Here is a 20,238-nt window from a genome sequence, read left to right on the forward strand (position 1 = left end):
CTGTTAGTGGCAGTAGAAGACTAAGACGTGTGGCTATAACACTAGAAGGATGCTGAGAGCCACAGGTTACTATGGGATTTTTACAGCTACCTGATAAACGATAAAGCAATGTTAAGACCCCAGTCTGCAGTCCCTGTACATTGTAACTGACTTTTGCCCTCCCTTTTCAATTCTCCTCCACTCCTGCCTAATGATAACATGGTTGAAACATTTTATCATGGACAAAACTCAACATATTTTTCACCATGCTTATTTCAGAAACAGTCAAACAGATAAAATGCTAGCAAAAACTTGCTTGAAGAAGCCATAAGAAAAATTCAACTGAAAGCTAGTTTGGTAGTTGATAACATGGTCTTTAGGAGATATGTCAGGCAACCTGAATTACATATGCTCCTACCTGTGCCCAGTAAAAAAACTGTTAAAGAGAGAAATTATGGCATCAGTTTTAACACCTGTAACTGTATTAAAGTCATAGGGGTGGTATTACGTTAGAGCAAAATATCTGCCTAAAATATCTTTGTGATCTAAAAAGGACTGGCACCAAACAAGTAGATTTTTATTTCTACAAATGTTGATGAGTTTAGACTAAATCTAGCTTCCTTGCTGACCTTACCTTTATAAATTGAACTAACCTAAATCCTATATCCAAAATGTTGTTGCATTACACTTGCAGAATAACAAAATGTTTGACTGATGCAGCACAGAGGTAGACTGAGCTTCCGTTGAATCCAACTTTGATGAACATTTACTAATGGAAAGCAGACACAATTGGTAGCACTTCATTTTGAGGGCATACAGTCCTTACGCAGGCTATTTGGCACTAAAATTTGGGGGTTCCCAAAATTTCTGTAGCTATTTTCCCAGAAACATTGATTGTTAGCTCATGGAAAAGGAGAAATTTGGAGAAATTGATGATCATGTGGAATCACATGGTGACCCTCCTCCTCCTCCAAAAAATTTCTGCTAGATGTTAAAATGAACTTTGTTTTTTTTTTTTCTGTTATCGTTGATTATCAAAACAGTTGGGCAAAACTAGAGGTTTTTTTCTCTTATCCCAGGTTCTCATCTCATGTTACACTGTTTAATAAAAATCAAGTGTTAGTGATATCAAAATCAATAGCGGAAAAAAGTAAACTATGAAGTCATAGATCACAGAAAACATCATAGCTGAACAGTCTTGACAACAAATCTTGTTCAGTACATTCATTCATCATGAATGACAATGAATTTCCTTCCTCTCTACAAAGTCAAACTGCTCTTACTGCTCAACAACTAGTAAGAAAGTGCTTAGAAGTGTTGATCACAGGTGAAGGTTTTAGTAATCACCAGCAGCAATAGGAAAATAGTACTGCAAAATTAGATGAATTTCAGACAAAATATTTTGGTTTAAGCTTATTGGAAGGGTTCTTTGGGTTTTTTTTTTTAACTGCATCATCACCAGTCTTTCATCCCATTCAGTGGGCCTAATGTGCCCTCTGCTGTTTCAATTCTAAATTATAACAACTCTTGAAGGATGTTATCATTCTCTAGCATATCAACAAATAGTCTGGAAATGTGCTTTTTAATTTTGGAAACAGCAGATTATACAAACAACGGCAAAGAAATTTAAACTTCACTACTGTTAATACTACTTAGATATTGATAGCACTTTTTATGTTTAATCCATAAAAAATCTATTCTTGCAGTGTAGAGTAAAATATGATGATCTATTAGCTCCACCTGGTGGAGCTTTTGTTCTACAATTTCTTTACACATTTGATTGGGTTTTTTTCCTCCAAGAAGCTCTAGAAATGTATTTAAAAAATGAGAAGTTTTGTATGACTTTTCTAGGTTTTCATCCCTTTAAGTGAAATTCAGCAAAAGTTCATAAGTTTTAGAATTCTAATATAACCCTTACAAAAGTATAACCAGGCTCTTGATTTAGACAAAACATGATTTGAGTTTTAACCCCAGTCCTAAAATTACATGTACACAGGCTTTCTTGTCTTGAATAATACAACTAAACTCACTAGGGTTATTCACCTACACAACTTTAAGCACTTCCAAGGCTATACTCATAGTGTGTGGCAACATTACACATTCATTATGAACCAAATGTTTTACTTGTAATTTTAATTGTTCATCTACAACCTGATTCATGTTCACTTAGTGCAGATCCTTTATATGCCTAACTGACATTTATAGCAGTACATTAGCAATAAGAGGAAAAGGGGGTAATTGCAGAGAGGGTGCCACTTTACTAAAACATTTTCTTGGATATTATATAATAAGGACAGGAAAACTTTAAACTACTTGTGCTAACCATAGGAGTATTGAGAATGGGATTAAAACACAAGCATTTTCAGCAGAACATAGATTGAAAACCTAGGAGATGAACTGTGAAACATTTTTCGAAAGAAATTTTTATAGGCGAGTGCCACCTGGTGGAAAACTGGGAAGACTTTTCATACAAAAAAGCTGTTTTAAGGTGGCCAGGACCTTTTCAAATTAGAGATTTAAAATCAAAGAGCAACAAAAAAAGTATTGCCACAAAGCCACAGGTACTTTGCGAAGGTTTTGCAAGCGCATCCCCAGTGGACACTGAAGTGGCCGAGCTCTAGACCCTGCTGATCTATGCATTTTTATCATTATACTGCTATACTGGATGGCTTTCATACTTCTGCTTAATATCTTTGTAAGCATAACTATTCGGAATCTAACAGAAGTTTTAAAATGAATTAGAAATATGTTTTCCTTTTTAATTCTGTTTTATATACCACATTTTGTTATAGACTTTTGCATTCAGAATTAAAAGACTTGTAATTCCTTAAAACTTCAAAATATATATAATTGTTAGCTATGTATTATATGCAACAGCATGAATGAGCTGTAGCTCTATTGTGAGTTTTCTGTCCTAGGAAAAGCCTGACAGAGTTGGGTACACATTACCAGATCTCAAAGGTAGGGTTATAGATTGTTACACATCTTCAACTCTCAAGTGAAAAATTAGGTCTCTGTTTGTAACCGATGTATATTTCTGTTCTTAACTTATTAACAGATGGCAGCTGCAGTCATCCAAAGCCAAACATTGTATAAAAAACAAGTAGAGAAACTTGCTGCAATATACCAACTAAAATCTCTCATTTATCACCATAGGCCCAATTCTGATATTGCTTATCCCTGCATAGAACTACACAACACTTATGTGGAATAAGTAAGTGGAAAATCACATTCATGTCTTCACACTCTTTACACAACTTTATAAAATGTATGTTTCTAAAAATGTGTAATTTGCAGAACACTGGGAAATAAATATAGTATCCGACCATAAGAGGTAATCAGACTGTGCAAATGGCACAGAAACATGGATCCATGTTTATGTGATATTGTTTAAAATAGGATGGAAACCCTTTGCTTTAGATTTTAGTTGCAAAAATGGGACCTTGTATCTTGAGAGAACAGTGGATACATAAAAATTTATAAATGTTTTCTGTATCATCAAGATGTGGTAACAAGGATAATGTATTTTTCTGTTTCTTACCCTCTGAGTTTTATCTTTGTATAAAACATAGTGCCAATTGACACTAAAGCATTTTTTAAATTCAGAAGTCTAGGAACAGACAGCAATAGGTACAGTCCTTCTGGTTTCATTCACACATTTGCTTACTGATTCTTTGCCCCATTCCACAAAAAGAGGCCTCAACAAGGATAAACAAGCACTTACTTAAACTGTGCACATCTCAGATAAGTTGCATATAAAGAATTAAGTGGATTAGCTGCACCACTACGGTTTGTTACAGCTTTAAGGAAAAAGTATTGGCTGCACCTAGGCAAATGTCTCTGTTTAAGTGATTTAAGAGGAACCATTTCCCAGAACTACAGGTGCACAGCAGAGTGTAGCTATTGCGGCTGTGAAAGGGTTGCTTAAAAGAAAAAAAAAAAGAAAAGAAAAGAAAAGAAAGAAAGAAAAAGCGCGACCTGGAATCTCCTTCCCTTCCCCCTAGGAGCTCCCCGGCTGGCCACCTGCCCGTGCCCCAGCCCCGCACGGCCACCTGCGCCCCTCGGCCCCGCGCAGAGAGGGGAGGAGGGCGCCCCGCAGCCGGCCCCGACGGCGGCTGTGCCCTGCGCGGCGCCGGCACGCGGTGCAACGGGGCAAGCGGCGCCGCAGCGGCGGCCCCGACACCGCGAGCCGGGCCAGGCTCCGGGGCAGCGCACCCCGCCGCCGCGGCAGGGCCGCGCCGGGAGCAGCCCGGGCCCCGCCGCCGCCGCCGCCGCGTCCCGCCCCGGCGGGGGAGGGGGCGGGCGGGGGCCGCCCGCGGCCGCGTTACGCACGCAGTGAGCTCAGCGGCGGCCCGAGGGGCGGCGGGCCGGGCCGGCTGAGCTGCGCCGGGGGGGGGGGGTGCTGCCCGCCCAAAGCCCATAAAGGGCGGCCGCGGCCGCGCCGCCTGCCGCACTCACCCCGCAGGGCGGAGGCGCCCGGATCGCAGCGAGGGGGCTGGCGAGGCGCTTTTTATTATTATTATTTTTTAATATTATTACTTTTTTTTCCCTCCTCCTCCTGCTCTCCGCCAAGAAGGGACGTTTCTGGCTCCTCCGCCCTGCAGCCTGTGGAGCGGGGCCGGGCTGTGGAAGTGCACGCAAGGCTGCCGCGGGCGCCGCGAGGAGGAGAGACCCGCCGGAGCTTCCTCCCTGACGGCTGCTGCTCGGGAGAGTTGAGGAGGGGCGGGAAGGAGAGAGGAAAAAGAGAGGGAAGACAGACAGAAGGAAAAGGCGTGCAACAGCCTTCCCTCCCCGCTGCGGCGCTCCGGCCATGGGAAAGTCAGCGCCTCCTCTGCGGTGATCGCGGGACCCAGCGCCCGCTCGGTCCTCCCCGCCCCTGCGCGCAACTGCACAGAGAAACCCCCCACCCAACCCTGAAAGCAGAGACACAGCCACATAAATAATAAAATAATAATAACTAAACAAGACTCCGCCGGCGCACAGCGACAAAGCCTCCCCGCCCCGAGCTCGCCGGCGGCCGCGATGAGGACCGCGGGGCGCCCGCCGCCCGCCCTGCCGCCGCTGCTGCCCGCGCTGCTGGGGCTGGGGCTGGGGCTGGGGCTCGGCCTGGGGCTGGGGCCGGCGCCGTGCGCGGCCGCCGTCGGCCCCGCCGCCCGCGGGGCGCTGGTGGTGCCGCGCCGCCTGGGCGCCGCCGGCGGGAAGCAGCTCTTCCGCCTGGAGGCCTTCGGCGAGCGGCTCACGCTGGAGCTGGAGCCCGACAGCAGCTTCCTCGCCCCGGACCTCACGCTGCAGTACCTGGGCGGCCCGCCGTCGCCGTCCCCGCCGCCGCCGTCGGGCGACGACCTGGCCCGCTGCTTTTACTCCGGCACCGTCAACGGCGACCCCAGCTCCGCCGCCGCGCTCAGCCTCTGCGCGGGGATGCGCGGCGCCTTCTACCTGCGCGGCCGCGAGTACCTGCTGCAGCCGGCCGCCGCCGCCCCCGGCCGCCCCCGCGGAGCCCACCTGCTGCGCCGCCGCGGGCCTCGCCGCCGCGGCGCCGCCCGCTGCGCCGTGGCCGAGCGCGGCGCGGAGCCGCCGCCGGCGCCCGCGGAGCCCGCGGAGCTCGCAGGTACCGTCGGGGCGCGGGGGCGGCGGGGCGGGGGTGGTGCCTCCGCACCTCGCCGCGGAGCCCCTCAGCGGCCGCGCGGTGGTTTCCTTGGGCGCGGATCTTGCGCGCTGGTGAAATAGCGGTGATTTTCGCGGTCTCGTAGAGCGACGTGTCTCTCCTATTCACGTGCGCTTCCCCCCCCCCTTTTTTTTTTAATACAGAAAGCAGAAGCAGAAGGAAGAAAAGGTTCGTGTCCAGCCCACGCTACGTGGAGACCATGCTGGTGGCCGACCAGTCCATGGCCGAGTTCCATGGCAGCGGGCTCAAGCACTATCTCCTGACGCTGCTTTCGGTGGCGGCCAAGCTCTACAAGCATCCCAGCATTCGCAACTCCATCAGCCTGGTCGTGGTGAAAATCATGGTCATTTACGAGGAGCGCAAGGGGCCCGATATATCTTCCAACGCCGCCCTGACTTTGAGGAACTTCTGCAGCTGGCAAAAGCAGCACAACCCACCCAGTGACCGGCACGCTGAGCACTATGACACAGCGATCCTCTTCACCAGACAGGTACGGGGAAAAGGGGCTGAATCCTCCGCTGTACCCGTTACTCCACACCCCAGGGGCCCTCTCTGTTCGTAGTCCTTTAAAAATCACTCAGAATCAGTCTTTTGCCACTATAGGTTCCACTAAGCAGGCTAAAAATGAAACGAGCCACTTTTTATTTATTCGTTTATTTTACTATTTGTGCTATCTCAGGTGAAGCTCACAATATGCGCAATGTGTTTCTGCCATATATTTTTAGCGGATTTAGTCTGGAAATTATGCATTTTATTTCTACGTGTAACCCCTGTGTATGTTCCAAAGACACATTTTTGCCATCGTACCCATTGAAGTACTGAATATTTATGCTCTTTCCATAAGTAAAGGCAACCTGCCAGGGTTGGATTTTTCTTGCCAAGGTTAAGTCTCTGATCTGATTAATAATGAAACTGCCTTTTTCTACAGGACCTCTGCGGTGCCAAGACATGTGATACTCTTGGGATGGCTGATGTGGGAACAGTTTGTGATCTAAACCGCAGTTGCTCTGTCATAGAAGACGATGGTTTGCAGGCTGCCTTTACAACAGCCCACGAGCTAGGTACTTGAAATTTGAAATGAGATTTCTGTTGATTAATTGAAACCAGCCTGATGCTGTAAAGTGAAGAACTCCCGTGTTTGGGGCTTGCCCTGTAGGGCTCTGAGCAGTCCGAAGGAGCCAAAGCATCCCCCATGCACCCGGACTGATCTTTGGAAAGCAAATCCAGTCTACACAGCATTGTCTGCAAGAGCTGAATATTTGACTGCGGTTGCAGAAAAAAGCATGTGTATTAAATTAGCCTACGAGAAGGGCAAAGATAACTTGTAAACTGTTTAAAATTTGGCAGTATTCAGATCAGGATATTCTTTCAATATCTAAAGACTAGCCTATGATTAGCTCTAGAGTAACATTTAAAATAATATTGATTATGCATAGGACAGACTTCGTAAAATCAAAATCACAAACTTTTTTTTTTTTTAAGGCCACGTGTTTAACATGCCTCATGATGATGCAAAGCAATGTGCTAGTATTAATGGAATAAGCCGGGATTTCCACATGATGGCATCTATGCTTTCCAATCTGGATCGAAGCCAGCCTTGGTCTCCATGTAGTGCCTACATGATTACAACATTTTTGGATAATGGTCATGGTAAGATTATTAAGCTTTCCATTCATGTGGCATTTAAGTCCACGTGTTTTACTGCTTTTTGCTTTTCTTTTGGCTTGCTTTTTCTTTTTTCTTTTTCTGTTTTTTTCTTTTTCTTTAATGGAGCACTTTCTGCTTTCTGTTAGCCTTTTCCATGCTGCCAATAATTTTATAAGACCCCTGGTTTTACATAATTGGTGGCACAAATTGGCTTGAAGAACTATTTTATAAAGCAAATCCAGTTCCAGAGAGGGAAATACGATTTTCCCTGTAGAAACTGAGCTCGCTGACAACATGGTCTGCATTTTTTCCCCTTCTTTTTCAGGTGAGTGTTTACTGGACAAGCCCCACAAACCAATACAGCTTCCTTCTGACTTGCCTGGCACGCTGTATGATGCCAACAGGCAGTGCCAATTTACATTTGGAGATGAGTCCAAACACTGCCCCGACGCAGCCAGTACATGTACGACTTTGTGGTGTACTGGCACTTCTGGTGGACTGCTTGTGTGCCAAACTAAACACTTCCCTTGGGCAGACGGCACCAGTTGTGGAGAAGGGAAATGGTGCATGAATGGCAAGTGTGTGAATAAAACTGAGAAGAAGCATTATGATGTAAGTATTAAAATCAGACTATATCTTAGGTTGCAGAGTAGCATAAATAATACTTAAGTACGAGTAATCAAAGCAGACATAAGAACTTAGGTAAATTGAGGCGGATAGCAAATAAAACAAGCTTGCAGCTTTTTTATAGAAGAGGCTTAGATAAAAATGTGTATTTTTTTGCATTTGTTGTATTGTATTGTGTTTTTTTACTAGATTAACTATTTTTCTGCCCTCGCTTGTCATTCCAGACACCGGTGCATGGCAGCTGGGGCTCATGGGGGCCCTGGGGCGAGTGCTCCCGGAGCTGCGGCGGCGGGGTGCAGTACTCCTTCAGGGAGTGCGACAACCCCGTCCCTAGGAACGGAGGGAAGTACTGCGAAGGGAAGCGGGTGCAATACAGATCGTGCAATATCGAGGACTGTCCGGATAACAATGGTAGGCTATTCCCGTTTCTTGATGTGCAGGAAGGGGATCTTGTGGAGAAAGACCACGTAAAGAGGATGACCTCATGTCTACCTGTCTTTCCTCTTTCTGCAGGCAAAACCTTTAGAGAGGAGCAATGTGAAAAGCACAACGAGTTTTCGAAGTCTCCCTTTGGAAGTGGACCTGCAGTGGAATGGACACCAAAGTTTGCTGGTGTCTCTCCAAAAGACAGATGCAAGCTGGTCTGCCGAGCAAAGGGAACGGGATATTTCTTTGTTTTACAGCCAAAGGTATTTCAAAACTATTTCTTCTGTCTAATCATGAAAAGGATTTTTATTTTCTCTAACTCTCTGCATAAAGTTAGAGTCAAGGGCAGTGGCTGAAATTACTTTTAAGTTTTTGTATATTTAAGCTAGATTGTTCCTTTTCCTCTCCCTACATGTACAGTCTGATCTGTACAAGCATGCTTCAAATATTCTGGCATGGTTCTTCCAATTATTTCACACATACTGCCTTTTCTACCCACTCCACCCTAGTTTCCTTTCCTCTTCTTCCACCAAGTTGATTACACTGAGATACATTTGGAAACTGTGGAGGTTCTTTGCCAAAACAGCGGCGATTTCTCATACTAGTTACTAATATGCTGACAGCTTAAAATAAACAAAAGGAAAAATATTCCTCTTGCATAGCTGCTTGAATTCGCTGTCATAAGATGTCGAGAGCCAATAACTACCAGGGTGACGACACAGATAGTTTTTGTAGAGAAGTATTCCTAGAAAGAAAGGATGGATTGGATACTCTTGAAAGCAATTTTGGTCCTTGCACCTCAAGGCCAAGACTACTTTCCGGTGACATTATTAAAAAATGTCCTTCCTTTATATGAAATTAGTAAAACTGTTTGTTTTTATAAAAAGTAAAATTGGTTGGTTTCTTCTGTTGCTGTTGGGCATCATTATGTTGAGAGTGAGATGAACTAGCACTACATACCTCCGACTATCTACAGGCTGCTCTTGTTTTTAGTTTCAAAACCCTTGAAAATACAGGTGCTGCAGGTCTTCCCCTGTCCATGTTTTACATTTCTAATGTGTCTGTCTGTATTACGCAATTTCAAAGAAATGTGCATCTTCTAATCAAGCGCCCTCCTGCTCTTCCCATAAAGGTTGTGGACGGTACCCCGTGCAGCCCCGATTCCACCTCGGTCTGTGTCCAGGGGCAGTGCGTGAAGGCTGGCTGTGACCGGATGATAGGATCCAGTAAGAAGTTTGACAAATGCGGTATCTGCGGTGGCAATGGATCCACTTGTAAGAAAGTCTCTGGCACGCTTGTTAGAGCAAAGTGAGTGTATAACTGCAGCTATTGTTTTGTCGTAGGTAACATCTTGTGGGGGTAACCTTTTGGTTTCCAAGGCAGTGAGAGGTCGTCCTTGGAACTGAAATTTAATCGGTCAAAAACAGTTGATTGGTTGAGATCCCAGTCAAAGGAAGTCCCTTACACACGGGCACACCTCTACGGTAGCAATGCTGGGCGACGTGACTTGGCGAATCACTTCATCCATTAATTCCATTAAGTCCATAGCTCATGGACTTAATGCTTCAGCTTCAAATGAAATTAGGCCTTGTGCCAAACAACTGTTTTGCTCTACCAGGGAAGAGCTGAGGACTCAGTATGTGTGTTTTCTCTCCAGCAGACCCGGCTATCATGATGTGGTCACCATTCCAGCCGGAGCGACCAACATTGAGGTCAAGCAGCGAAACCATAGGGGTGCCAGACATGACGGCAGTTTCCTCGCTATTAAAGCTGCCGATGGCACGTACATCCTCAACGGCGATTACACCCTGTCAACACTGGAGCAGGACATCACTTACAAAGGCAGCGTGCTGAGGTATAGCGGCTCCTCTGCCACCCTGGAGCGGATCCGCAGCTTCAGCCCTCTGAAGGAGCCTCTGACCATCCAGGTCCTCACGGTCGGGGACCTGCCCCAGCCTAAGATCAAGTTCACCTATTTTGTGAAGAAGCCTGTGCAGCCTGGCTCCGAGAAGGCGCTCAGTAAAAAGAAAGAGTCTTTTAACGCCATCCGGGAGATCATCTCATCCGAGTGGGTCATCGAGGAGTGGGGCGAGTGCTCCAAGTCGTGTGGCTCTGGCTGGCAGCGGCGCTCGGTCGAGTGCCGGGACCTGCGGGGACAGCCGGCCACGGACTGCGCCAGGGAGCTGAAGCCCAGCGACATCCGACCCTGCGCAGACGTGCCTTGCCCGCAGTGGCAGCTGGGGGACTGGTCGCCTTGTTCCAAGACGTGTGGGAAAGGTTTCAAGAAGAGATTGTTAAAATGTATTTCTTACGACGGCAGCGTACTGCCGCAAGAAAGCTGTGAGCCTTCCAAGAAACCGAAACACCTAATAGACTTCTGTAACGTTACGGACTGCAGTTAAATAGTATAAGTTGGGAAAGCTAAAGATTTTTATTTTTTTTTCCTTCAGAACAATGCACTGAAAATAAGAGGGCTAGAGGTAGCACACGTGATTTGTGTACACATTCATGGGAGGATTCACTGAGGTGGGACAGTGCAAATAATTTTAGTTGGTGTTGCATCGTAAAAATATCCTGCCGACTGCAAATTTGATAGGATAGCAGACCAGTGTCACTAACTTGTCTTCAGCAGATAAGGCCCTAGGGCATTATAATTTCCTTTTTTAAGTATGTTACAAATTAAACAAAACATAAGCAGTGGCCAAAATATGGTTAAGCAAGCATTTTGAGATTGGGTTATTTTTCCCTTCTTTTGGATTTGTATTGTGGTACTGATCAAGTCCCCAGGTTTTTTAAGGGGAGGGACAGGGGAGTGAAAAAGATAGCTTAAAATAATTGGTCAGGGCTTACCTACCTCACGAAGGGCAAAAAACAGGATTAGAAAAGGAGCTTTAACTATGTCATTCATGGCTGCTATTGTTTCAGAGAATAGTTTTATATAAAAACAAAGCCATATTCTCTACCTGTAAGGAGTAAAAAATAATCAAGAACAGTCAGTCAACTCCACAGATGACTAAAATGTGGGGGGGGTTTAAGGATCTTTATGTCATCCCAATGTGCCTGTCCATTTCTCTCATCCACCCTGATGCCTTTCTAGTGACATACATAACCCAGAGGCTAGAAAGAGTGTAAATCCTCATGGAGCAGGTAGTGCCTATGAGTAGTTGCTCTTTGTGCCTTCTGCATGACTTCCACTGGCTTTTTGATTCAAAGTTGGTCCTACCAAACTGTTACCAGACTCGTGACAGTGAGGGTTTGAGTCATGCTTTCACGCTCAGATCTTTTACCTTATGCCAGCCAATAGTAATTATTTGCATTTGGGTAAAAAGAGATCAAAGAAATCCCCACTATGAATGGGAACCTCTCCCATGTGGCCTCTGATAGGTTTGTAGTGCTCAAATCACTGATAAGACAGGAAGACAAAGCTGAAGGATAGCAGGTCCATCCACAGCAATACGCCAGCATTTGCATAATTAAAGTTTGTGCCAGTCCATAGACAATGAGAGAATATGGCTTTCCATATGTATATAGTAAAATATATTACTATAGATTTTATATACTTTATAAGTATTCTATATTTCTTTGCCTTCTGGGAAGGGTTATAATTTGTAATAAGTACATATAATGAGTGTATTTATTTTTATACTTCTTGTCTAATGTGATCTTCTAAGTTATCGCTTTTTTAAAAGGCATATAACAAGGATAGAGTATTTATACAGTATAATATGTTACTAGAGGTAATAAATGAACACTATAAATTTTGGAAATGGAGCGTCTTTATTTCGTTGGAATAAAACTAGTCTATCAAGCAGAAAGAGCTTGGACTCTAAGGCAATGGTTAAAAAAAAAAAAAGCTCAGCCGCATTTTTCGAAAGTACTGGTAGCTTAGGCTTCTCATTGACTGTTAGTTAAGGGCTTTGGAAAACTCCACATGTAATGTCATATACCACGTTACAGGGGTAATTTTGTATTTTTATTACCTAACCACTAACAGGGTGCTCAACACTGTTGTTTCATCTTTTAAGAAAATTGGAGTGCAACTGGGGTGATACCACTGACTTTAATAAGGGCTTAGAGAGGGAGTATTACTGTCAGTGGTGTTTATAACGAACCAAATATGTACAGAAGTAGCAGTTTTACCTGCTCCGCTTAACCTTAACCCTACTGGGAAAGATGCATTTAAAATTCAAAACCATTGACTAGCAGTCAGAGGTTTCCCTCACAAATTTCTGGAGGGCCTCATGACCATGCTTTTCTAATTAGAAGTACTGTATGAATGAGCTGTTCTAACGTTGTTGGTAACACGTTTTGTAATGTTGAAATCCATACTAAGCATCAAGAAACTGATTTTTGCTCCCTCACTTCTGATCTCATGACCACTGAAGTCGAGGGAAAATCTTCTCTTGAACTCAGTAGGATTTTTGCCATGGAATTTGAGACAACAGTCATATGTGAACATTTTTGGCCTCATTTCATGTAAAAGATCTATTAAAACTTCCTTTGCCAATGTTTGGACTCTGTCTTGCAGAAATAGTTCCCACTTTATTCCATGGATAAAATCCTGGCCCCTTTAAAGCATCTAGAAAAATTTTCATCGCGTCACATTTCATCTGAGTGTTACTTTGTCTTTGACATGCGAAAATACTGGGGAACAGTTTACTTCTAACATTATTTAGGAGGGAACCAATCACTTTTTTTTTCCATAAGCACCTAAGAATGAGTACTTCTTAATTTTTTGTATACGTATATATTTTACTACAGCAGGTAGTCAGGAATGTATACATTTGCAAGAGAAAGAAAATGAAATGTTTTTATTTTCGTTTTCTACTGCTGCTTTTTTCCTTATAGACTTCATACCCTACTGTGTCACTGTTGGTTGGTGTTGCCTGAAACACTCTCTGTTTAAGAGCCAAAGAAGCTCCAATTCTGAAACTCCTATAAAGTTGGTGAGGTCCCCCAGCTTCTGGGTGATGCTGACAACCCAAGTTTGCATTTATCAACCTAGAAGAAATGTTCGAGTCGGGGCTAAGAAAATAGAGAAAACAGCTTCTCCCAGACCTACTCATATCAATTAAAGCCAGCCCAAGGTGCTGACATAACCTCACTTCTTCCAGCAGCATTTGAGGAGGCTCTTGGGAGAGGAAAATTATATTTCACAGGCACCGCCCCCCATGCTGAAGGGAATTTGCATCAAATTAAATACAACAAATTCCTTGTTTTTAACAAAAAGCGTGAAATGTTCTGTATTTCCAAAATGCCTAGGCCCGAATCACCTAGATTAGATTCGTCAGCCCTGTAGTTAACTAGATCGAAGGGAGAAGTGAGAGGTTGTGAGGGACGGTAAACTCATTTGGTATGTTAGAATAAAAAACAATAAAAACAACAACTTTTTACACTTTTGCAAATGATTGCATAATAAAAGGAGCGTTGCACTAATAAATAGTCATGATGTAATTACAGCCTATTTTCTGTGATGACATTCATTTCTTTAGAGTGTAAATGTAGCAGCAGCAAAGTCAACTCATTACCCAAATTTGCAGCTCAGTTGGCCAAGACTGCATTTCTGAGTAGCAGTTTACTGGCTACATATTTTTCTTTGACCAGTTTATGAATTCTCAGCAGTTGCATCTGTTACACAGTAATACGGTTATTGAAATCATAACCTATTTCTGATAGAGACAGGTTATAGAGAACATGCTCCAAATAATGTATTAATTAAACAAGGCAATCAAAGAACTGCTCCCTTCCAAAAAGCCATTTAATTATAACAAAGTCTGATATCAAAATAGTGCTGCTCTGGGTGACCCAGCAAAGGGAAACCTGCAAAAACAGTGGCACGTAGTTTAGCTGTGTAGCAGTCAAGATCACATGTCAATTAAACATATCCCCCTGCACCAAAAATCTGGCAATTTATAGCTTTTATTACAAAGGGCTGGTTTGTTAAATGCTTTTTGTGTGAATGTTCCTTATTGTGAGCAGCAATTGCAAAATGTTATTACTGGTTCATAAAGAAAACATTTGAAAGTAGAAATGGCTCTGAAGCTTCTGTTGGGACATACATGAATACAAGCGCTTGCACTTTATGCCGGCTGCAGTGCTCTCTTATTGCCGCCTGCTCGCTGAAGTCAGGGCAGCTGGTTACACTGGTGCCCAAGTGGGCTTCAAACCTCAAAACTTCTGTTAAACAAATCCAGAAGACTGGTGCTTTTAACTAGGTTTTCTTAGCTGTCCACCCTGACAGGTTGAGAGTGAGGTTTCCGGTGGCCGGTGTTTCAGTTCAGGAAAATCTCACACCAGTTTTGATCTAGATGTGCCTGGTTTCCCTTTCAAAGTCAGAAAAGACAAATACAGTACAGCCTTTTTTTTTTCCTGCCCCATTTTGGAGTCATAAACTGAACAGGTGTATCTGAGTTGCGTGGGCTTGGTAGACGAAATCTGTACCTTTAAATATTTTCGTGGGGAGAGGCACATATCTATATGAATTAAATGTGTCGTCCTTAAACATCCTCTGTTTCCTTATTTTCAAGGCTGTGCTATCTTCCACTTCCTGGTAAGGCTACAAATCTTGCCATTAGCAGAGTGGGGCAGATAAAAGCTATGTAACTACTGGTGGTTCTTTGCCATTTCGGGCACTGTGAGTCTGAGAAAAACTTTCAGTGGCCTTACAGAGCTTGGGCACTAGGACTGAAATCTAGTCTGAGTGCTGGATCTTCAAAACCCATTTTTCAAACTTCGGCATCTAAATTTGGAATTGACTGGGAGCTGAAGGAGGAATGTAGTTACATGGGAGAAATGCCTTTCAGGTTAATTAGGATGTAAAGGTGTAGTATCCATGCTGGTTAAATACTGTAGATAGTGCTACTAGAAAATTTGGATTTGCTGATTTCCTGATATACTGTTAAAATCAGAAATAATCTGATTTACTGCTTGAAACTACATTAATAGTAAATATGAAATATGAAAAAAACTGTCTGTCATAGAAATTTTAAGCTGCTTTGTTCACCTCTCTTCAGTCCAAACATTGCTGTGAAAACAAGAAATGTTGGTGTTGTTCAAATAATTATTTTACCACTAATTGTAATACATATGGTTTCAGAGCAGAGTATTAGAGGTTTGGTTTTGTACAACCTTTTGCAATAAAGAAATAATTGTATATATGTGGTGTGGAAAAACCGTGAAATTGTCTAGAGCTACTGTATACTTCAGCAGCTGATACCTGCATTTTAGAGCTGTCAGTTGACTGATTACATTTTGACCAGTATCTTTAATGTCAGGGCATCGACTTAGAGAATAAAGATCTCCAGAGTGCACAACACCTTTGATTTGCCTGGTACTTAGGTAGCGGGCTTTCACCTTCTGAAATGCAGCTCCATACAGTTTGTAATGTGCCAACTAGATTCATTCATCTGGAGGTTTACAGCAGCTTTCATTCATTTCAACATCTCCAAGCACTATATATGTTTCAGTAAAAGTCTGGAACATCTTATGCAGGAAAAACAAGCAAGACCTTTGCTTTTATTGTTGTCACGTTCAAGTGGGTAAACAGATGCAAGGTAATGTTACTTGGTTTGCTGGATGTTGTAGGATGAATCATTGATATAGTCTAGGTGGGGGGAAAAAAATTCAGACAAAACATCTTAACCCGCTAGCTTAGGTCAGGAAATGGAGAACAAAAAGTCCTGAAGAAATTTAGAAAGGCAGACTGAGAAGAATAGCTCAGACTCCTCAGCAAGCCTAAATGATATTAGTCATCAAGACAAGGCGGGTATTATTAGGAGAAAAGCTTTCCCTAATTTAGGGCTGCACAGACATAGCAACCCCAACTCCCTTCCTGCTCCAAGCAGCACTCATCCTTGAATTTTGTCCCATTTTTCATAGAGTACGCTATCATACTATGTGGAATCAGAAAAAAACAGACTAAGATATTGACACCTTTTCTAGCAGTATGAGGTTTGTACCCTCTTTGTATCTGTTCCATTGCAGTTCAAAACCTTTATATTTTTCTGGTAAAACAATAGCTACCAATATGTACTCAGTCAGGATATTCACCCTCAAATCACAAAACAACTTACTTGTATTGGCAGAAAGGGAGTCAAAACATAGTTATCAGGTGCACAATGAATGGTGTTAAAAACATCGTAGTTCTATAAATGTTTGTGCTCCCAAAGCCTGGGGCAGACTGATTATTGCTAGAGATGAAAATAACATTGTTTGGACTCTCTGATCTATTTTATGCTACCCAGAAGTGTAAGGGGGCCCCATGCAAAAGAAAGTTAACAATGGGCAATAGAAGTTAACCTTTATACAGCACTTTGTTTGTAAGCTAGCTATATTTGTTTGACAGCTTTAATGTATAAAAGGATAGTCCTATGTCATGGTTCAATCTATGACCATGAGCTAATCAGATCCCACATGCTGGACAATATTTAAATTTTAGCATCCCAAATCCAAGTTGAACTGGTTCAAAATCTATCATCCTTTGTATACCAGTTTTGTGTAAGAATGTGACAAGAATCATTTGAATTTCTACCAGCTCGTGATTCTTCCCACATAGTCCGTTTGAAAAATAATATCTTTTGCAATATTAGTTGTGCTTGAAGATAATACAATTTTCCTACAAACATAAGAAGGAGCTACTTGCTGCAATATAGAGGGAACTGTTGGAGGTAAGGAAAGAGAGAAGTCATAAGGTGGAGACTATAATTAGTAGGGTCAGGCAAGGTGAGAGCAATGGCCATTTCAATTGTGCACCAATATATTTTTCAGTATAACTAAGACAATATTCCTGTCTTCTCCCAAACAAATTAAATATATTAAACATATATTGCCAGTTCATAAGATTTTCACGTACAAAACTGGAGGTGGAATTAGGGATAAGAAAACAGTTGAAGTTCAGTTGTTTGGATTAAAAATTTCTGTGTCAAGCAACACATGTTAAAGGGGAATCATTTCAAATTTTTTTATTATAATTCAAAACAAATGCCATCAGAAATTATTAAGCTCTAAACAATTCACTTTGTTTTTCTTATTCTGTTTACTTCAATTTTCTGACAGCCAGACTCTGGCATAGAATCTGGGCACTGCAATATCATGAAAGAGGTATACTCAAAGACATACTGAAGGCGCAGATAAGAAAGCAAATTTGGATCATTCTGCAATTTCCGGCACATGGACAGTGGCTAAGTCTGACATCACCAGGGCTTCATTTGTATTAGAAATGATTGGAAATGGCTTCAAAGTTGGATAGGTATCAGCCAAAACCTATTAAAGCCAATACTTCCTATGCTTCCTACATATGTGATCCACCTTTGCAGACTAAGAGGTTTGAATAATTTGTTTATGCAGAGAAAACATGAAGTACTCTTTAAACTGAGTCACAAAACTGTTGGGCCTTGTCTGTAGCTACTTTAATTAAAAAAAAAAAAAAAAAGCATTTAAGTGCATGCTTACACCTATCGTAATCTGGGACAGCACGGATTAAACCTGAGCTAGACAAAACAAAAGCTTGTGTTCTTTTGTGGAATCTGGATCTTAATTACGTGTTGAATTGACTGGATGGTACTGTTTGGAAATTTATTCAAAGGCTCATGTTTAGGCATGCTAGCATCTAGACACTTTGGGATGACCAATAGTGCTTAATGTAATTCCTTATAGTTTAAATATTTGATATTTTTATTGCATTGCTGTGTATTTTAAGCAAACATGCCTGCCTATCAAAAAAAAAAAGAAAAGAAAAAAAAGAAAAGAAAAACCTAACAACTTCTGGCCATGTCTTTAGGTATATTTTTGAATCCTCCCATTATCTGTGAAATGAATTGAATGAAGTACTGCCCTAGTGTCCCTCAAGGGATATTTGGATGGTGGAACTGGGATGCTAAAGACAAGTTTTCCTTCCTAAACTCTTGAGGCCAATCTTTGATTAGAAGTTTTTAACATAAAAATTTCAGGTAATACTGTGTTATTCACAGATCAAGATGTCAAGAAAAGAGTAATTAAAAATAAAAGGCATTGAAAAGAAGAGGTAAGTAAAATAGATTTTGTTGTGTTTAATTGTGGGCTCTACTGAAACATGTATCAGAAATTGGATTTTCCAATGAGGTTTGAGCAGACTTAGAAGTGATTTAAATGCAATGCATTGCTCATCCCCTTTCTCTTTGCCAGTGAACCAATATATACATTCAGGGAGATGCTAAGGTAATGAAGACCGATGTTTTCCATTTCGCTTTGTCCTTCTGCTGGAACAAGTGCAGAGCACAACACAGAAGCACTAGAGGGACTCAGCTGCCTTTGATGAATCAAAAAAAAAGATTTAAAAAGAAACCTCTGCACATGTTTCCTCTTGATTCTTTTAATTTATAGTTTTATTTATTTGCACTTTTAGATAAATAATAGTTGATGTCAGAATGGAGAGCCCCCAGAGTGACATCTGAATCCAGCTGCAGCTGGAGTGGATTCAAGAGGGCACTAAGCAGCTGCCTGACAGACATGAAGTTTGGAGGTATTAAAGAATATAAACGTTAAAATCTTGTATAAAATAATGTTGAATCTGATATAAGCTAGCAAAAGCCAGGAAATTCAGTGTTAATGCTTCCATTTGCATAGGGACAAAAATCTGTGCAGCCCTGTGTCAAAAGCTCAGTCTGAAGTAATGGATGGCATGACCCATAAAAGGACACTGGCTTTGGTGAGGCTAAGTCACATATTTACAGTTTTATTCCAGGGTTTTAAATCAGATTTCTCTTGGTCTGACTTCTCAAATCAGTAGATTGTTATTATTTATGTCAGTGCCACAGATGTTCACAGCGCTGCATGGTGGCTTTAACTAACAAATGAAATGGGAGAAGTCCTGCCTTTGGGGTGCAGCATGCTGAAAGCAGAGCAACACAGAAGTAGAAAACAGCCCTGGTGCCAGAAGAGGAGCAGGGGAGGCTTTGCAGCTGCAATGTCCTACTGAGAGATGGGCTCCTGTCAGTTTTGGAAAGCTGGCCATGAAGGCTGTGGCCATAACAGTTGTTGGGAAGACGATCTTAAGTTAGAAGGCCCAAGACCTAGAAAGGTAGGAATTGGAGATGAAAACTGGGAAGGCAGGTATGTGAGTGCATCAAACCATCTCCAGGTTGCTTACAGCAGTCTGAAAGTTTCAGTTTCTAAGTTTGAGAGTCCTGTAAAGACTTGAAGGAGAAGGTGAGGACATTGGCAATGGCAGCTAATTTAAAGTAAGCTAGTAACATCATCTTGGTGCCAGTGGTACTCCGGAGTTTTGCAAAGCAGCATTTCTACCCAAATTCCCCTTCCCCCAACTGCAGGTACTTGCATTTTCTTTGTGTACAAATGCTGCTGGTGGACCACAAACTAATTGAAACCCATTCCAGCACAAGCTAGGCAGCCTGCTAAACATTCCTGCAATCAGGATGAAACCAATGTGAGCTCAAAGCTACCAAAAATAATTTCTGTATTTGACATTCTTGGTTGTACACATCACTGGCTTCTTGTAAGTTCCGTATTCTCCTTGATAGCATGCACATTTTTTTATTCGAAGGAGAACAATGAATAAAGCCAAGGTGGGTGCACAACATTCCCATAGGATACCACGAGAGGGTTTCTCTTTGGAAAGGGCTGATCTGATGACCCTCTGGCAATTTCCTCATGTGTAGCAACAAGTTGCCTGTGAGGACGAACGGGCATAGCTTTAAAAAGTAGACATAGTAGCTCCCAGGCATTGAGCTCAACTTTGCAGTGGCCATGCTACAAAGGACTTTGCTAAGTCAGGCAGGGACAAAACCTAGTTTATTGTCTCAGGTAGGGGGTTGGTTTAGTGAGTTGGCTTGAAGAGGAGCAATGTGTCAGAGAACACAAAATATAATTTCGTAAGAGTTATTGCACTTGTCTTTGTC

The 20,238-nt window shown here is 42.6% G+C and overlaps 1 protein-coding gene and 1 long non-coding RNA gene across 2 annotated transcripts in view; one reads left to right on the top strand and one right to left on the bottom strand.

The window, feature by feature from the left end:
- The window catches only part of LOC136992413 (uncharacterized), a 39,107-nt gene extending 33,763 nt beyond the window's left edge, over positions 1 to 5,344 (bottom strand). Inside the window, exon 1 of the long non-coding RNA XR_010884642.1 lies at positions 5,275 to 5,344. This is a non-coding gene — a long non-coding RNA (uncharacterized lncRNA). The remainder of the gene's footprint in view (positions 1 to 5,274) is intronic.
- Positions 4,441 to 12,111, top strand: ADAMTS1 (ADAM metallopeptidase with thrombospondin type 1 motif 1). The gene is made up of 9 exons (XM_067299499.1): positions 4,441 to 5,587; positions 5,788 to 6,134; positions 6,573 to 6,705; positions 7,127 to 7,294; positions 7,617 to 7,903; positions 8,143 to 8,329; positions 8,432 to 8,607; positions 9,477 to 9,652; positions 10,005 to 12,111. The coding sequence occupies exons 1-9, from the start codon at positions 5,002 to 5,004 to the stop codon at positions 10,744 to 10,746; spliced, it is 2,802 nt and encodes a 933-aa protein (XP_067155600.1). The 5' UTR covers positions 4,441 to 5,001; the 3' UTR covers positions 10,747 to 12,111.
- The last annotated feature ends 8,127 nt before the right edge of the window (positions 12,112 to 20,238 follow it).

This window comes from Apteryx mantelli, chromosome 1 (assembly GCF_036417845.1).
Source record: "Apteryx mantelli isolate bAptMan1 chromosome 1, bAptMan1.hap1, whole genome shotgun sequence".
NCBI lineage: Eukaryota > Metazoa > Chordata > Aves > Apterygiformes > Apterygidae > Apteryx > Apteryx mantelli.

What these genes read in the sequence shown, in the direction of transcription:
- ADAMTS1 (XM_067299499.1), top strand. Translation starts at nt 5,002, where the DNA reads ATGAGGACCGCGGGGCGCCCGCCGCCCGCCCTGCCGCCGCTGCTGCCC. An exon ending in TACAACAGCCCACGAGCTAG is followed by an intron (nt 6,706 to 7,126) that starts GTACTTGAAATT and finishes TTTTTTTTTAAG; the next exon opens with GCCACGTGTTTAACATGCCT. An exon ending in TCTTTGTTTTACAGCCAAAG is followed by an intron (nt 8,608 to 9,476) that starts GTATTTCAAAAC and finishes CTTCCCATAAAG; the next exon opens with GTTGTGGACGGTACCCCGTG.